This window comes from Gymnoscopelus braueri (assembly GCF_963280865.1).
Source record: "Gymnoscopelus braueri genome assembly, chromosome: 6".
Lineage (NCBI taxonomy): Eukaryota > Metazoa > Chordata > Actinopteri > Myctophiformes > Myctophidae > Gymnoscopelus > Gymnoscopelus braueri.
In genome coordinates, this window is record NC_137607.1 from 614,965 (window position 1) to 634,079 (window position 19,115).

Below are 19,115 nucleotides of genomic sequence, written 5' to 3' on the forward strand. Positions count from 1 at the left end.
TACAGGTTGTCTGTTAATAATGAACTAGAAGGTACTGTTCCTGAAGAAACAGTGTGGGATCGCTAAGAATGTTGCTGGTATTGAGTATTGATAGTGTTAGTAGTGTTGAAGGTTTGAAAGGTTCTAAAGGTTTGAAAGGTTCTAAAGGTTTGAAAGGTTCTAAAGGGTTGAAAGGTTCTAAAGGTTTGAAAAGTTTGAAAGGTTTTAAAGGTTTTAAAGGTTTTAAAGGTTCTAAAGGTTTGAAAGGTTTGAAAGGTTCTAAAGGTTTGAAAGGTTTGAAAGGTTTAAGAGGTTCTAAAGGTTTGAAAGGTTCTAAAGGTTTGAAAGGTTTAAGAGGTTCTAAAGGTTTAAGAGGTTCTAAAGGTTCGAACGGTTCTAAAGGGTATTTACTTTAAATTATTTTTAGTCACTTTATTTACTTTAAAGTATTTTTTTCTAATTTTTACAACTTTTAAGTATTTTTACAATTTTTTTCAACTTTTAAGTATTTTTACTCATTTTGAGTACTTTTAAGTATTTTTACTCAATATAAGTACTCTTAAGTATTTTTACTCAAGGTATTTACTTTAAAGTATTTTTAGTCACTTTATTTACTTTAAAGTAGCTTTTACTAATTTTTACAACTTTTAAGTATTTGTACTTTTTTTTATCAACTTTTAAGTATTTTTACTATTTAAAAAGTGAAATATCTCTAAAAGTACAAATTATTTCAAAAATTCAAATGGTAGCCAATATGTCCTAAGTAGGCTGAACGTTATAGAGTTGGAACGGAGTTTCTATCTAAAAGTATGAATTTCTCCATTGAAATGAATGGGAGTTTTTTAGAAGTAAAAAGTGAAATATCTCTAAAAGTACAAATGATTTCAAAAATTCAAATGGTAGCCGATATGTCCTAAGTAGGCCGAACGTTGTAGAGTTGGAATGGAGTTTGTAGCTAAAAGTATGAAGGACTAGTTAGCCATCAAAAAACGGTGGGAATATAGTATATAATAATAATAAATAGTGGCAATAACATTAGTGTGATCGCTTTAGCGATCCCACAATAAAGGAAGATTAGGAGTAAGGAGACTGGTTCTATCAAGGGGCTTAATTTTAGACTTTCTTTCAATTAAAATATGTTCAGTATAACCTCTTTCCCTGAACATATTGCACATCTCTGCAGACTGACAATACGATTCAGTATTAAAATATGTTCATTATAACCTCTTTCCCTGAACATATTGCACATCTCTGCAGACTGACTCACAATAAGATTCAGTATTGCAGATTATTTTAAATCTTGTTGGCTATATGGTGATGATGCAGTCCCTCCTGTGTCCACAGGGAGGCACTAGAGCTACTGGTTCAGGTCGTGAGGCAGGGAACGAGGCTGCGTCCGACTGGTCCGAACTTGGTGGGAGGTCTTAGTGGACCAATAAGGACGCACTGCTATGTGGGAGGTCTTAGTGGACCAATGAGGACGCACTGCTATGTGGGAGGTCTTAGTGGACCAATGAGGACGCACTGCTATGTGGGAGGTCTTAGTGGACCAATGAGGACGCACCGCTATTATAGACAAAGATTGTTAATTTAGCAAGATACACATTCTCCATTGGAGCCACTAGAGGCGAAGTAGTACACAAATCCTACAAATGGTCTCCTAAGTAGGCGTGGTGTTTCCTTCTCCCCCGATAATATAATAATAAATATAATATAAGGGACAGAGCCCTCTATGTCTCGTCCGTCAGACTGCAGATGGACCGAGATGGACCCTTCAGATATCTTCACAAATCTCGCGAGAGTGTGTTGCTGGGATAGAGAAAAGTCGATAAAGTTGATTTTCTCCTAATTTGTGACAAAAAAAAAGCCATTTTAGTATGAAAATCGTGTCTTGTGACGATTGGGTCCAATATTTAGTTCAGTGACCATGGAGCTAAAGAATGTTTCAGAAGCTGTGTTCACGTTCACTCTTCCATTGGAGTCAATAGACTCCAAGCTGCTTCCTGTGTCCTAAAAAGGCGTCCACCTACGTCACACAGAAACGGGAAGTAAACCGGACCGGGGAATGCGACTCTTGCTATTTCCCTCTTGGGCAAAGCTAACCACAGTCTATGGTGCTAACATGCTAAGCTAACCACAGTCTAGTGCTAACATGCTAAGCTAACCACAGTCTAGTGCTAACATGCTAAGCTAACCACAGTCTAGTGCTAACATGCTAAGCTAACCACAGTCTAGTGCTAACATGCTAAGCTAACCACAGTCTAGTGCTAACATGCTAAGCTAACCACAGTCTAGTACTAACATGCTAAGCTAACCACAGTCTAGTGCTAACATGCTAAGCTAACCACAGTCTCGTACTAACATGCTAAGCTAACCACAGTCTAGTGCTAACATGCTAAGCTAACCACAGTCTAGTACTAACATGCTAAGCTAACCACTGTCTATGGTGCTAACATGCTAAGCTAACCACTGTCTATGGTGCTAACATGCTAAGCTAACCACTGTCTATGGTGCTAACATGCCTCAGTGTTGTGTCCCTCTGTGTTTCAACAGATCTGAGACTAAAATAACAACTAAAGTGTCTTTCTACCGCTTTCCATGCAACGACAAAGAGAAGAGGAAATGGTTGCAGTTAATAAGGTAATAAGGTTAATAAGGTAAGTTACGATTTGAAGAAGTGATAGAAAACCTAAGTTTAGCGCAGGCTAGCTAACCCGGTATAAGACACAAGCATTGTGAGCTTGTGTGCTCTTCTCGTCATGCAACACTCTCAAACTGCGGAGTATAAAAGTAAACTGTTATTTAGTCTGATAGATTAGATGTATTTATTGAATCTGATAGATTAGATGTATTTATTGAATCTGATAGATTAGATGTATTTATTGAATCTGATAGATTAGATGTATTTATTGAATCTGATAGATTAGATGTATTTATTGAATCTGATAGATTAGATGTATTTATTGAATCTGATAGATTAGATGTATTTATTGAATCTGATAGATTAGATGTATTTATTGAATCTGATAGATTAGATGTATTTATTGAATCTGATAGATTAGATGTATTTATTGAATCTGATAGATTAGATGTATTTATTGAATCTGATAGATTAGATGTATTTATTTAATCTGATAGATTAGATGTATTTATTTAATCTGATAGATTAGATGTATTTATTTAGTCTGATAGATTAGATGTATTTATTTAGTCTGATAGATTAGATGTATTTATTTAATCTGATAGATTAGATGTATTTATTTAATCTGATAGATTAGATGTATTTATTTAATCTGATAGATTAGATGTATTTATTTAATCTGATAGATTAGATGTATTTATTTAGTCTGGTAGATTAGATGTATTTATTTAATCTGATAGATTAGATGTATTTATTTAATCTGATAGATTAGATGTATTTATTTAATCTGATAGATTAGATGTATTTATTTAATCTGATAGATTAGATGTATTTATTTAATCTGGACCAGGGCTACACAGAGATGTATTTATTTAGTTCAGTCAACCGGCTATAAAAGTACCATTCGCCTCAAGGATCGATTTATTGAGCATTTTAGATGCTTTTCTGCTCAATAGTTTGTAATCAGGGGTTAGAGAGGAACACAGGGGCTGAAAGTTCTAAAGGACACTTCGGTTGCCGGCAAAACCAATTTGACATTTCTAGTGGGTCTAATATCTCATTTTACATGAACATGAGAATGACCCTTGACCCATCACCAGAGAATAACGTTAATCTACAACAGTGGGACACAACCTTGCCCTGATTATGAGGCACATTGACAAAAAACTATCTTAGTACCACAACCCAAAGATAACTACTTAGTAACTTAATAGTTGCAAGTTAGTAAGTAGTAAGATAAGTAGTTACAAGTTAGTACCACAACCCTAACAACTCCCTGTGATCGATCAAACTTCAGGGGGAATTTGCATTACTTTCACCATATTATAAAAAGCTGCATTCATCATACTCTGGAGATTATATTTATATATATATATGAGTATAGTTATATACTATAGTATAGAAGCACTATTTACAGATGGGTAAAAGGGCAGAGGCTGATATCTGTGTGCCTGGTGGAGGGTAAACTTCACATCTGTATTTATCACTACAGCCCTGACTGTAAAGACATTATATGATATACTTTTGATTGATTGATTGAATACTTTATTTAGAAGACATGGAAACATGGAAGTACAGTTAACAATACAAGGTCCTCTAAACTGGATCGCTCGTAAAAGCACAATGTCTTATTTAAAATGAGATCCTAAACACTATGTTCTACTATAAACAGACGGATATGCATTACTATGTAGAACATCATATGAACAGCTTACAGGTTAAAGGTATGAAAAACAACTGAAGGCTTCATGTCAGCTACACAACCAGACTCTCTGCATTATCTAAAGCAGTGGTTCTCAAAGTGGGGTCCGGGGACCCCCGTGGGTCCTCGAGGTGGTTCCAGGGGGTCACAGCCAAATGACCGATAGTTAGGAATAGGAACAAAAATGGACCCTTATGTGTCTAACTCAGAGAGTGTACAAATGGAACATTAATACACTCTCTGAGTTACAGACCTGTAAGGGTCCATTTGGTTCCAATTGTACACTTAGAGTTACATTAACATGGTAAATGGTATCATGGGGGTTAGGGTTATTAGGGTTACAGATATATATTCCTAAAGAATGTGCTCAGTTTATTTTATTACAATAGTTTAACTTCTGCACTCTTGTATGTTTGATTTTGATTTTCCCATACATATCAAACATATCAAACATATCATACATATCAAACATATCAAACATATCAAACATATCATACATATCAAACATATCATACATATCAAACATATCAAACATATCATACATATCAAACATATCAAACATCAAACATCAAACATATCAAACATATCATACATATCAAACATATCAAACATATCAAACATCAAACATATCAAACATATCATACATATCAAACATATCAAACATATCATACATATCAAACATATCAAACATCAAACATATCATACATATCAAACATATCAAACATATCAAACATCAAACATATCAAACATATCATACATATCAAACATATCATACATATCAAACATATCATACATATCATACATATCAAACATATCATACATATCAAACATATCATACATATCAAACATATCAAACATCAAACATATCAAACATATCATACATATCAAACATATCAAACATATCAAACATATCAAACATATCAAACATCAAACATATCAAACATATCATACATATCAAACATATCAAACATATCAAACATATCAAACATATCAAACATCAAACATATCAAACATATCAAACATATCATACATATCAAACATATCAAACATATCAAACATATCATACATATCAAACATATCAAACATATCATACATATCAAACATATCAAACATCAAACATATCAAACATATCAAACATATCATACATATCAAACATATCAAACATATCAAACATCAAACATATCATACATATCAAACATATCATACATATCAAACATATCATACATATCAAACATATCAAACATATCAAACATCAAACATATCAACCATATCAAACATATCATACATATCATACATATCATACATATCAAACATATCAAACATATCAAACATATCATACATATCAAACATATCATACATATCAAACATATCAAACATATCAAACATCAAACATATCAAACATATCAAACATATCATACATATCAAACATATCAAACATATCAAACATCAAACATATCATACATATCAAACATATCATACATATCAAACATATCATACATATCAAACATATCAAACATATCAAACATCAAACATATCAAACATATCAAACATATCATACATATCAAACATATCAAACATATCAAACATATCAAACATCAAACATATCAAACATATCAAACATATCATACATATCAAACATATCATACATATCAAACATATCATACATATCATACATATCAAACATATCAAACATCAAACATATCAAACATATCAAACATATCAAACATATCAAACATCAAACATATCAAACATATCATACATATCAAACATATCAAACATCAAACATATCAAACATATCATACATATCAAACATATCAAACATCAAACATATCATACATATCAAACATATCAAACATATCATACATATCAAACATATCAAACATCAAACATATCAAACATATCAAACATCAAACATATCAAACATATCAAACATCAAACATCAAACATATCAAACATATCAAACAAACGAGTGACATATCTCAAACACATTATATTGTTTGGAGGGAGTCTGACGTTTAAGTTTGTCATTGCTAATAAAGCTTCAGTGTAATTGTTGTCACATGACTAATACAATGTTTTTAATTGAGTAATGATGATCTCTCATCCCTTCTTTTTACAGACGTGACAACTTCACCCCCAACTGTAACTCCAGGGTGTGCAGTTGGCATTTCCCCGATGGCAAGGCGGCTGGGCCGTTAAGATTTGCATGGAACGAGGGGAAGTCTTTCCCTGTTCACCTCAGCCAATCACCTAAAGCCCCCAGACAGAAGAAACACCCGGTCCCACTCCCTACCAGTCATGAAGATGAAGGAACAGATGAACTTGAAGTACACAATGCTGACATTGCGACTGTAGAGACCCCTAGTACTTCAACAGAGACCCCTAGTACTTCAACAGAGACCCCTAGTACTTCAACAGAGACCCCTAGTACTTCAACAGAGACCCCTGGTCCTAGAAACAGTCTTGTGGTGCTGGAGATAGAGAATGACATGTTGAGAAGAGAGATTGAAAAATTTAAAAAACAATTGGAGAAACAAAAGCAAACTTTTTCCTTCGGTCAAATTTCCTCCAGTTCTGACAGAGTGCAATATTACACTGGCTTACCTGATGCTGCCACCGTCCTGCTTCTGGAAGCGCTTCTATCTAAATGTGAGCTACAGTATCATTCTAATTGGACGGTTCAATGTATGCCCCTAGTCGACCAGCTGCTCCTGACCTTAATGAAGCTTAAACTTAATTGCGCTCACATAGACCTGGCAACCAGATTTAATTGTAGCACAGCCACAGTAACCAACGTCTTTCTCACCATCGTTAGTGCTCTGTATGACATTCTGTCCGTCAACATGCCTGAGAACAAAACCCTCTCCACAGCCAAGAGTCAGACATCGCTGACAGACTGTTCACGGCCCGTTCCTGACTGCAGGACAGAGACAGAGAACAAAGACACACTGAGCGTTCAGAGGCTGAAACATTTCAGCATTTTGGACCATATTCCATATCAGTTCAGAAAAAACATCAACAAGATCCTGAAAGTCTGTGTGTGTCTTACAAACCTCCAGACACACATTCTAACCTCCAGACACACATTCTAAGTCTGTGTGTGTCTTACAAACCTCCAGACACACATTCTGTGTGTGTCTGGAGGTTTGTAAGACACACACAGACTGTGTGTGTCTTACAAACCTCCAGACACACATTCACAGTGAAATTGCATGATTTGAAGGAACTTGATTTGAAAAAGAAATTCATGTCTGAACCTTGATCACTTTTGATAACTTTTAATAAAGTAACATTGAATTAAAGCGCTGCTCTTCTTTATATCAAGACACATTGGTAGAAATAGACTGTTGTATAAAGTGCAAAAACTTCATTTATTATAAAATATCACAATAACGGCTTACATTTCTTAAATACAACAACAATGTGTTTAGCAGCTTCACATTATACTGTAACTCTTGTGAATGTAACGGTGCAGATGAATGCATTCATGTAAGTGTTGATGTTTAACTCTGATAGAATGTTTCCAGAGTCAATGTTTCTATTCTAGCTCATGTTGGCTCTTTACGCACTGCCAGGATGATGAGGTCACCAAGGCTCCATGCTACCAGGTGACAGGTGTTGGACCCGGTCAGGTGTAGGCGGAGTATTCATATTTAGGAATATTTGAATGTATCTGAACTAAGTGTTTTGACACACTGGTACTGAGATATTGAGTATTCATATTTAGGAGTATTTGAATGTATCTGGACTAAGTGTTATGACACACTGGTACTGAGATATTGAGTATTCATATTTAGGAGTATTTGAATGTATCTGAACTAAGTGTTATGACACACTGGTACTGAGATATTGAGTATTCATATTTAGGAGTATTTGAATGTATCTGGACTAAGTGTTTTGACACACTGGTACTGAGATATTGAGTATTCATATTTAGGAGTATTTGAATGTATCTGGACTAAGTGTTATGACACACTGGTACTGAGATATTGAGTATTCATATTTAGGAGCTGCTGATGTTTGTCCCATGTGAGGCATTAGGGTTTGTTTTCTTTCTTGTAATGTTGGGGTGAACGTGGTAGCAGTTGTCTTGGGGGCGGGGGCACGGTACGGTACGTGACTGACAGCGTGATATCAACTGATTACATTGTCCCCTGCATATATTAAGTGCATAAATACCCCCGCACAACTAAAATACCCCCGCAACTAAAATACCCCCGCAACTAAAATACCCCCGCAACTAAAATACCCCCGCACAACTAAAATACCCCCGCAACAAAAATACCCCCGCAACTAAAATACCCCCACACAACTAAAATACCCCCGCACAACTAAAATACCCCCGCACAACTAAAATACCCCCGCAACAAAAATACCCCCGCAACTAAAATACCCCCACACAACTAAAATACCCCCGCACAACTAAAATACCCCCGCAACAAAAATACCCCCGCAACTAAAATACCCCCACACAACTAAAATACCCCCGCACAACTAAAATACCCCCGCAACTAAAATACCCCCGCAACTAAAATACCCCCGCAACTAAAATACCCCCGCAACTAAAATACCCCCGCACAACTAAAATACCCCCGCAACAAAAATACCCCCGCAACTAAAATACCCCCACACAACTAAAATACCCCCGCACAACTAAAATACCCCCGCACAACTAAAATACCCCCGCAACAAAAATACCCCCGCAACTAAAATACCCCCACACAACTAAAATACCCCCGCACAACTAAAATACCCCCGCAACAAAAATACCCCCGCAACTAAAATACCCCCACACAACTAAAATACCCCCGCACAACTAAAATACCCCCGCAACTAAAATACCCCCGCAACTAAAATACCCCCACACAACTAAAATACCCCCGCACAACTAAAATACCCCCGCAACTAAAATACCCCCGCAACTAAAATACCCCCACACAACTAAAATACCCCCGCAACTAAAATACCCCCCTAAAATACCCCCGCAACTAAAATACCCCTGCAACTAAAATACCCCCGCAACTAAAATACCCCCCTAAAATACCCCCGCAACTAAAATACCCCCGCAACTAAAATACCCCCCTAAAATACCCCCGCAACTAAAATACCCCCACACAACTAAAATACCCCCGCAACTAAAATACCCCCCTAAAATACCCCCGCAACTAAAATACCCCTGCAACTAAAATACCCCCGCAACTAAAATACCCCCCTAAAATACCCCCGCAACTAAAATACCCCCGCAACTAAAATACCCCCCTAAAATACCCCCGCAACTAAAATACCCCTGCAACTAAAATACCCCCGCAACTAAAATACCCCCCTAAAATACCCCCTCAACTAAAATACCCCCGCAACTAAAATACCCCCCTAAAATACCCCCGCAACTAAAATACCCCCACACAACTAAAATACCCCCGCAACTAAAATACCCCCCTAAAATACCCCCGCAACTAAAATACCCCTGCAACTAAAATACCCCCCTAAAATACCCCCGCAACTAAAATACCCCTGCAACTAAAATACCCCCACAACTAAAATACCCCTGCAACTAAAATACCCCCACAACTAAAATACCCCCGCAACTAAAATACCCCCGCAACTAAAATACCCCCGCACAACTAAAATACCCCCGCAACTAAAATACCCCCGCAACTAAAATACCCCCGCACAACTAAAATACCCCCGCAACTAAAATACCCCCACAACTAAAATACCCCCGCAACTAAAATACCCCTGCAACTAAAATACCCCCGCAACTAAAATACCCCCGCACAACTAAAATACCCCCGCAACTAAAATACCCCCACAACTAAAATACCCCCGCAACTAAAATACCCCTGCAACTAAAATACCCCCGCAACTAAAATACCCCCGCACAACTAAAATACCCCCGCAACTAAAATACCCCTGCAACTAAAATACCCCCGCAACTAAAATACCCCCGCACAACTAAAATACCCCCGCACAACTAAAATACCCCCGCAACTAAAATACCCCTGCAACTAAAATACCCCCGCAACTAAAATACCCCCGCACAACTAAAATACCCCCGCGCAACTAAAATACCCCCGCAACTAAAATACCCCCGCAACTAAAATACCCCGCAACTAAAATACCCCCGCACAACTAAAATACCCCGCAACTAAAATACCCCCGCACAACTAAAATACCCCCGCACAACTAAAATACCCCCGCAACTAAAATACCCCCGCAACTAAAATACCCCCGCACAACTAAAATACCCCCGCACAACTAAAATACCCCTGCAACTAAAATACCCCCGCAACTAAAATACCCCCGCGCAACTAAAATACCCCCGCAACTAAAATACCCCGCAACTAAAATACCCCTGCAACTAAAATACCCCCGCACAACTAAAATACCCCGCAACTAAAATGCCCCTGCAACTAAAATACCCCCGCAACTAAAATACCCCCGCAACTAAAATACCCCTGCAACTAAAATACCCCCGCAACTAAAATACCCCCGCACAACTAAAATACCCCCGCGCAACTAAAATACCCCCGCAACTAAAATACCCCCGCAACTAAAATACCCCGCAACTAAAATACCCCCGCACAACTAAAATACCCCCGCACAACTAAAATACCCCCGCACAACTAAAATACCCCCGCACAACTAAAATACCCCCGCAACTAAAATACCCCCGCACAACTAAAATACCCCCGCACAACTAAAATACCCCTGCAACTAAAATACCCCCGCAACTAAAATACCCCCGCGCAACTAAAATACCCCCGCAACTAAAATACCCCGCAACTAAAATACCCCTGCAACTAAAATACCCCCGCACAACTAAAATACCCCGCAACTAAAATACCCCTGCAACTAAAATACCCCCGCAACTAAAATACCCCCGCAACCGCAACTAAAATACCCCCGCACAACTAAAATACCCCCGCAACTAAAATACCCCCGCAACCGCAACTAAAATACCCCCGCACAACTAAAATACCCCCGCACAACTAAAATACCCCCGCACAACTAAAATACCCCTGCAACTAAAATACCCCCGCAACTAAAATACCCCCGCGCAACTAAAATACCCCCGCAACTAAAATACCCCGCAACTAAAATACCCCTGCAACTAAAATACCCCCGCACAACTAAAATACCCCGCAACTAAAATACCCCTGCAACTAAAATACCCCCGCAACTAAAATACCCCCGCAACTAAAATACCCCCGCAACTAAAATACCCCCGCAACTAAAATACCCCCGCAACTAAAATACCCCCGCACAACTAAAATACCCCCGCGCAACTAAAATACCCCCGCAACTAAAATACCCCGCAACTAAAATACCCCCGCACAACTAAAATACCCCGCAACTAAAATACCCCCGCACAACTAAAATACCCCCGCACAACTAAAATACCCCCGCAACTAAAATACCCCCGCAACTAAAATACCCCCGCACAACTAAAATACCCCCGCACAACTAAAATACCCCTGCAACTAAAATACCCCCGCAACTAAAATACCCCCGCGCAACTAAAATACCCCCGCAACTAAAATACCCCGCAACTAAAATACCCCTGCAACTAAAATACCCCGCGCCCAACTAAAATACCCCGCAACTAAAATACCCCTGCAACTAAAATACCCCCGCAACTAAAATACCCCCGCAACTAAAATACCCCCGCGCAACTAAAATACCCCCGCAACTAAAATACCCCGCAACTAAAATACCCCTGCAACTAAAATACCCCCGCACAACTAAAATACCCCCGCAACTAAAATACCCCTGCAACTAAAATACCCCCGCAACTAAAATACCCCCGCACAACTAAAATACCCCCGCACAACTAAAATACCCCCGCAACTAAAATACCCCTGCAACTAAAATACCCCCGCAACTAAAATACCCCCGCACAACTAAAATACCCCCGCGCAACTAAAATACCCCCGCAACTAAAATACCCCCGCAACTAAAATACCCCGCAACTAAAATACCCCCGCACAACTAAAATACCCCGCAACTAAAATACCCCCGCACAACTAAAATACCCCCGCACAACTAAAATACCCCCGCAACTAAAATACCCCCGCAACTAAAATACCCCCGCACAACTAAAATACCCCCGCACAACTAAAATACCCCTGCAACTAAAATACCCCCGCAACTAAAATACCCCCGCGCAACTAAAATACCCCCGCAACTAAAATACCCCGCAACTAAAATACCCCTGCAACTAAAATACCCCCGCACAACTAAAATACCCCGCAACTAAAATGCCCCTGCAACTAAAATACCCCCGCAACTAAAATACCCCCGCAACTAAAATACCCCTGCAACTAAAATACCCCCGCAACTAAAATACCCCCGCACAACTAAAATACCCCCGCGCAACTAAAATACCCCCGCAACTAAAATACCCCCGCAACTAAAATACCCCGCAACTAAAATACCCCCGCACAACAAAAATACCCCGCAACTAAAATACCCCCGCACAACTAAAATACCCCCGCACAACTAAAATACCCCCGCAACTAAAATACCCCCGCACAACTAAAATACCCCCGCACAACTAAAATACCCCTGCAACTAAAATACCCCCGCAACTAAAATACCCCCGCGCAACTAAAATACCCCCGCAACTAAAATACCCCGCAACTAAAATACCCCTGCAACTAAAATACCCCCGCACAACTAAAATACCCCGCAACTAAAATACCCCTGCAACTAAAATACCCCCGCAACTAAAATACCCCCGCAACCGCAACTAAAATACCCCCGCACAACTAAAATACCCCCGCAACTAAAATACCCCCGCAACCGCAACTAAAATACCCCCGCACAACTAAAATACCCCCGCACAACTAAAATACCCCCGCACAACTAAAATACCCCTGCAACTAAAATACCCCCGCAACTAAAATACCCCCGCGCAACTAAAATACCCCCGCAACTAAAATACCCCGCAACTAAAATACCCCTGCAACTAAAATACCCCCGCACAACTAAAATACCCCGCAACTAAAATACCCCTGCAACTAAAATACCCCCGCAACTAAAATACCCCCGCAACTAAAATACCCCTGCAACTAAAATACCCCCGCAACTAAAATACCCCCGCAACTAAAATACCCCCGCACAACTAAAATACCCCCGCGCAACTAAAATACCCCCGCAACTAAAATACCCCGCAACTAAAATACCCCCGCACAACTAAAATACCCCGCAACTAAAATACCCCCGCACAACTAAAATACCCCCGCACAACTAAAATACCCCCGCAACTAAAATACCCCCGCAACTAAAATACCCCCGCACAACTAAAATACCCCCGCACAACTAAAATACCCCTGCAACTAAAATACCCCCGCAACTAAAATACCCCCGCGCAACTAAAATACCCCCGCAACTAAAATACCCCGCAACTAAAATACCCCTGCAACTAAAATACCCCGCGCCCAACTAAAATACCCCGCAACTAAAATACCCCTGCAACTAAAATACCCCCGCAACTAAAATACCCCCGCAACTAAAATACCCCCGCGCAACTAAAATACCCCCGCAACTAAAATACCCCGCAACTAAAATACCCCTGCAACTAAAATACCCCCGCACAACTAAAATACCCCGCAACTAAAATACCCCTGCAACTAAAATACCCCCGCAACTAAAATACCCCCGCAACCGCAACTAAAATACCCCCGCACAACTAAAATACCCCCGCACAACTAAAATACCCCCGCACAACTAAAATACCCCCGCAACTAAAATACCCCCGCACAACTAAAATACCCCCGCAACTAAAATACCCCCGCAACCGCAACTAAAATACCCCCGCACAACTAAAATACCCCCGCAACTAAAATACCCCCGCAACTGAAATACTGTACCAGCTCTACCAGCTCTACCCCCATCCTCCACCAGCTCTACCCCCATCCTCTACCAGCTCTACCCCCATCCTCTACCAGCTCTACCCCCCATCCTCTACCAGCTCTACCCCCCATCCTCTACCAGCTCTACGCCCCATCCTCTACCAGCTCTACCCCCCATCCTCTACCAGCTCTACCCCCATCCTCTACCAGCTCTACCCCCCATCCTCTACCAGCTCTACCCCCCATCCTCTACCAGCTCTACCCCCATCCTCTACCAGCTCTACCCCCATCCTCTACCAGCTCTACCCCCCATCCTCTACCAGCTCTACCCCCATCCTCTACCAGCTCTACCCCCATCCTCTACCAGCTCTACCCCCCATCCTCTACCACCTCTACCCCCATCCTCTACCAGCTCTACCCCATCCTCTACCAGCTCTACCCCCCATCCTTTACCAGCTCTACCCCCATCCTCTACCAGCTCTACCCCCATCCTCTACCAGCTCTACCCCCCATCCTCTACCAGCTCTACCCCCATCCTCTACCAGCTCTACCCCCCATCCTCTACCAGCTCTACCCCCATCCTCTACCAGCTCTACCCCCCATTCTCCATGCCCTTATGATTGTTATGTTTGTTACTTTCCATCCACACACCACACCATGCTCCACACATGCATGCACACATACACACCTACACACTGACTACACACCTACACACTGACTACACACTATGCTCCACACATACACACTGAATTACTGACTACACACTATGCTCCACACATGCAGCTGTGACACCTAGTATACTGTATATTAACCAAATATAACTTTACCTCCATCATGCAGTCAGCAGACACTGTTCCATCTGGAGATGCACCCAGCAGGCCTCTGTCACACAGGAACCCCTCTCTGAGACATGAACCCCTCTCTGTGTATTATAGACAGGAAACTCTCTCTGTGTATTATAGACAGGAACCTCTCTCTGTGTATTATAGACAGGAACCTCTCTCTGTGTATTATAGACAGTATCTCTGTGTATTATAGACAGGAACCTCTCTCTGTGTATTATAGACAGGAACCTCTCTCTGTGTATTATAGACAGGAAACTCTCTCTGTGTATTATAGACAGGAACCTCTCTCTGTGTATTATAGACAGGAACCTCTCTCTGTGTATTATAGACAGGAACCTCTCTCTGTGTATTATAGACAGGAACCTCTCTCTGTGTATTATAGACAGGAACCTCTCTCTGTGTATTATAGACAGGAACCTCTCTCTGTGTATTATAGACAGGAACCTCTCTCTGTGTATTATAGACAGTCTCTCTGTGTATTATAGACAGGAAACTCTCTCTGTGTATTATAGACAGGAACCTCTCTCTGTGTATTATAGACAGGAACCTCTCTCTGTGTATTATAGACAGGAACCTCTCTCTGTGTATTATAGACAGGAACCTCTCTCTGTGTATTATAGACAGGAACCTCTCTCTGTGTATTATAGACAGGAACCTCTCTCTGTGTATTATAGACAGGAACCTCTCTCTGTGTATTATAGACAGTCTCTCTGTGTATTATAGACAGGAACCTCTCTCTGTGTATTATAGACAGGAAACTCTCTCTGTGTATTATAGACAGGAACCTCTCTCTGTGTATTATAGACAGGAAACTCTCTCTGTGTATTATAGACAGTATCTCTGTGTATTATAGACAGGAACCTCTCTCTGTGTATTATAGACAGTATCTCTGTGTATTATAGACAGGAACCTCTCTCTGTGTATTATAGACAGGAACCTCTCTCTGTGTATTATAGACAGGAACCTCTCTCTGTGTATTATAGACAGGAACCTCTCTCTGTGTATTATAGACAGGAACCTCTCTCTGTGTATTATAGACAGTCTCTCTGTGTATTATAGACAGGAACCTCTCTCTGTGTATTATAGACAGGAAACTCTCTCTGTGTATTATAGACAGGAACCTCTCTCTGTGTATTATAGACAGGAAACTCTCTCTGTGTATTATAGACAGTATCTCTGTGTATTATAGACAGGAACCTCTCTCTGTGTATTATAGACAGTATCTCTGTGTATTATAGACAGGAACCTCTCTCTGTGTATTATAGACAGGAACCTCTCTCTGTGTATTATAGACAGGAAACTCTCTCTGTGTATTATAGACAGGAACCTCTCTCTGTGTATTATAGACAGGAACCTCTCTCTGTGTATTATAGACAGGAACCTCTCTCTGTGTATTATAGACAGGAACCTCTCTCTGTGTATTATAGACAGGAACCTCTCTCTGTGTATTATAGACAGGAACCTCTCTCTGTGTATTATAGACAGGAACCTCTCTCTGTGTATTATAGACAGGAACCTCTCTCTGTGTATTATAGACAGGAACCTCTCTCTCTGTGTATTATAGACAGTATCTCTGTGTATTATAGACAGGAACCTCTCTCTCTGTGTATTATAGACAGGAACCTCTCTGGGTACAGCCACACATGTCCGTAAAGTTGCCGTACGGACGCCGGAAGTCCCATCCACTCCCATGTTAAAAACAAAAACGGAACGGTACTTTAAACTTAACATGGGAGTGGATGGGACTTCCTGCGTCCGTACGGCAACTTGACGGACGCTTTACGGACATGTGTGGCTGTACCCATTCTGTGTATTATAGACAGTCTCTCTGTGTATTATAGACAGTCTCTGTGTATTATAGACAGTCTCTGTGTATTATAGACAGTCTCTCTGTGTATTATAGACAGTCTCTCTGTGTATTATAGACAGTCTCTGTGTATTATAGACAGTCTCTGTGTATTATAGACAGTCTCTGTGTATTATAGACAGTCTCTCTGTGTATTATAGACAGTATCTCTGTGTATTATAGACAGTCTCTCTGTGTATTATAGACAGTCTCTCTGTGTATTATTGACAGTCTCTCTGTGTATTATAGACAGTATCTCTGTGTATTATAGACAGTATCTCTGTGTATTATAGACAGTCTCTCTGTGTATTATAGACAGTATCTCTGTGTATTATTGACAGTATCTCTGTGTATTATAGACAGTCTCTCTGTGTATTATAGACAGTCTCTCTGTGTATTATTGACAGTATCTCTGTGTATTATAGACAGTCTCTCTGTGTATTATAGACAGTCTCTCTGTGTATTATAGACAGTATCTCTGTGTATTATAGACAGTCTCTGTGTATTATTGACAGTCTCTCTGTGTATTATAGACAGTCTCTCTGTGTATTATAGACAGTCTCTCTGTGTATTATAGACAGTCTCTCTGTGTATTATTGACAGGAACCTCTCTCTGTGTATTATAGACAGTCTCTCTGTGTATTATTGACAGTCTCTCTGTGTATTATTGACAGTCTCTCTGTGTATTATAGACAGTCTCTCTGTGTATTATAGACAGTCTCTCTGTGTATTTTAGACAGTCTCTCTGTGTATTATAGACAGTCTCTCTGTGTATTATAGACAGTCTCTCTGTGTATTATAGACAGTATCTCTGTGTATTATAGACAGTCTCTCTGTGTATTATAGACAGTCTCTCTGTGTATTATAGACCGTCTCTCTGTGTATTATTGACAGTCTCTCTGTGTATTATAGACAGTCTCTCTGTGTATTATAGACAGTCTCTCTGTGTATTATAGACAGTCTCTGTGTATTATAGACAGTCTCTCTGTGTATTATAGACAGTCTCTGTGTATTATTGACAGTCTCTCTGTGTATTATTGACAGTCTCTCTGTGTATTATAGACAGTCTCTCTGTGTATTATAGACAGTCTCTGTGTATTATTGACAGTCTCTCTGTGTATTATTGACAGTCTCTCTGTGTATTATAGACAGTCTCTCTGTGTATTATAGACAGTCTCTCTGTGTATTATTGACAGTCTCTCTGTGTATTATAGACAGTCTCTGTGTATTATAGACAGTCTCTGTGTATTATAGACAGTCTCTCTGTGTATTATAGACAGTCTCTCTGTGTATTATAGACAGTCTCTCTGTGTATTATAGACAGTCTCTCTGTGTATTATAGACAGTCTCTCTGTGTATTATAGACAGTTTCTCTGTGTATTATAGACAGGAACCTCTCTCTGTGTATTATAGACAGTATCTCTGTGTATTATAGACAGTCTCTCTGTGTATTATAGACAGTCTCTCTGTGTATTATAGACAGTCTCTCTGTGTATTATAGACAGTCTCTCTGTGTATTATAGACAGTCTCTCTGTGTATTATAGACAGTCTCTCTGTGTATTATAGACAGTCTCTGTGTATTATAGACAGTCTCTCTGTGTATTATAGACAGGAACCTCTCTCTGTGTATTATAGACAGTCTCTCTGTGTATTATAGACAGTCTCTCTGTGTATTATAGACAGTCTCTGTGTATTATAGACAGTCTCTCTGTGTATTATTGACAGTCTCTCTGTGTATTATAGACAGTCTCTCTGTGTATTATAGACAGTCTCTCTGTGTAATATTGACAGTCTCTCTGTGTATTATAGACAGTCTCTGTGTATTATAGACAGTCTCTGTGTATTATAGACAGTCTCTCTGTGTATTATAGACAGTCTCTCTGTGTATTATAGACAGTCTCTCTGTGTATTATAGACAGTCTCTCTGTGTATTATAGACAGTCTCTGTGTATTATAGACAGTCTCTCTGTGTATTATAGACAGGAACCTCTCTCTGTGTATTATAGACAGTCTCTCTGTGTATTATAGACAGTCTCTGTGTATTATAGACAGGAACCTCTCTCTGTGTATTATAGACATGAATATAGAATGGGGGTTCTTGTTGAAGAATATAGAATGGGGGTATAGTCATATAGAATGGGGGTTCTTGTTGAAGAATATAGAATGGGGTCATATAGAATGGGGGTTCTTGTTGAAGAATATAGAATGGGGTCATATAGAATGGGGGTTCTTGTTGAAGAATATAGA

General features: G+C 39.7%; 2 protein-coding genes across 2 annotated transcripts in view; both read left to right on the top strand.

The window, feature by feature from the left end:
- Nucleotides 1–19,115, top strand: part of fam174c (family with sequence similarity 174 member C) — a 254,975-nt gene that overhangs the window by 168,608 nt on the left and 67,252 nt on the right. The window lies entirely within an intron of this gene.
- On the top strand, nt 2,052–7,414 carry LOC308086383 (uncharacterized protein; the record flags this gene model as incomplete). Its single annotated transcript, XM_080429903.1, has 2 exons — nt 2,052–2,619; nt 6,442–7,414. The coding sequence occupies exons 1-2, from the start codon at nt 2,498–2,500 to the stop codon at nt 7,412–7,414; spliced, it is 1,095 nt and encodes a 364-aa protein (XP_080286029.1). The 5' UTR covers nt 2,052–2,497.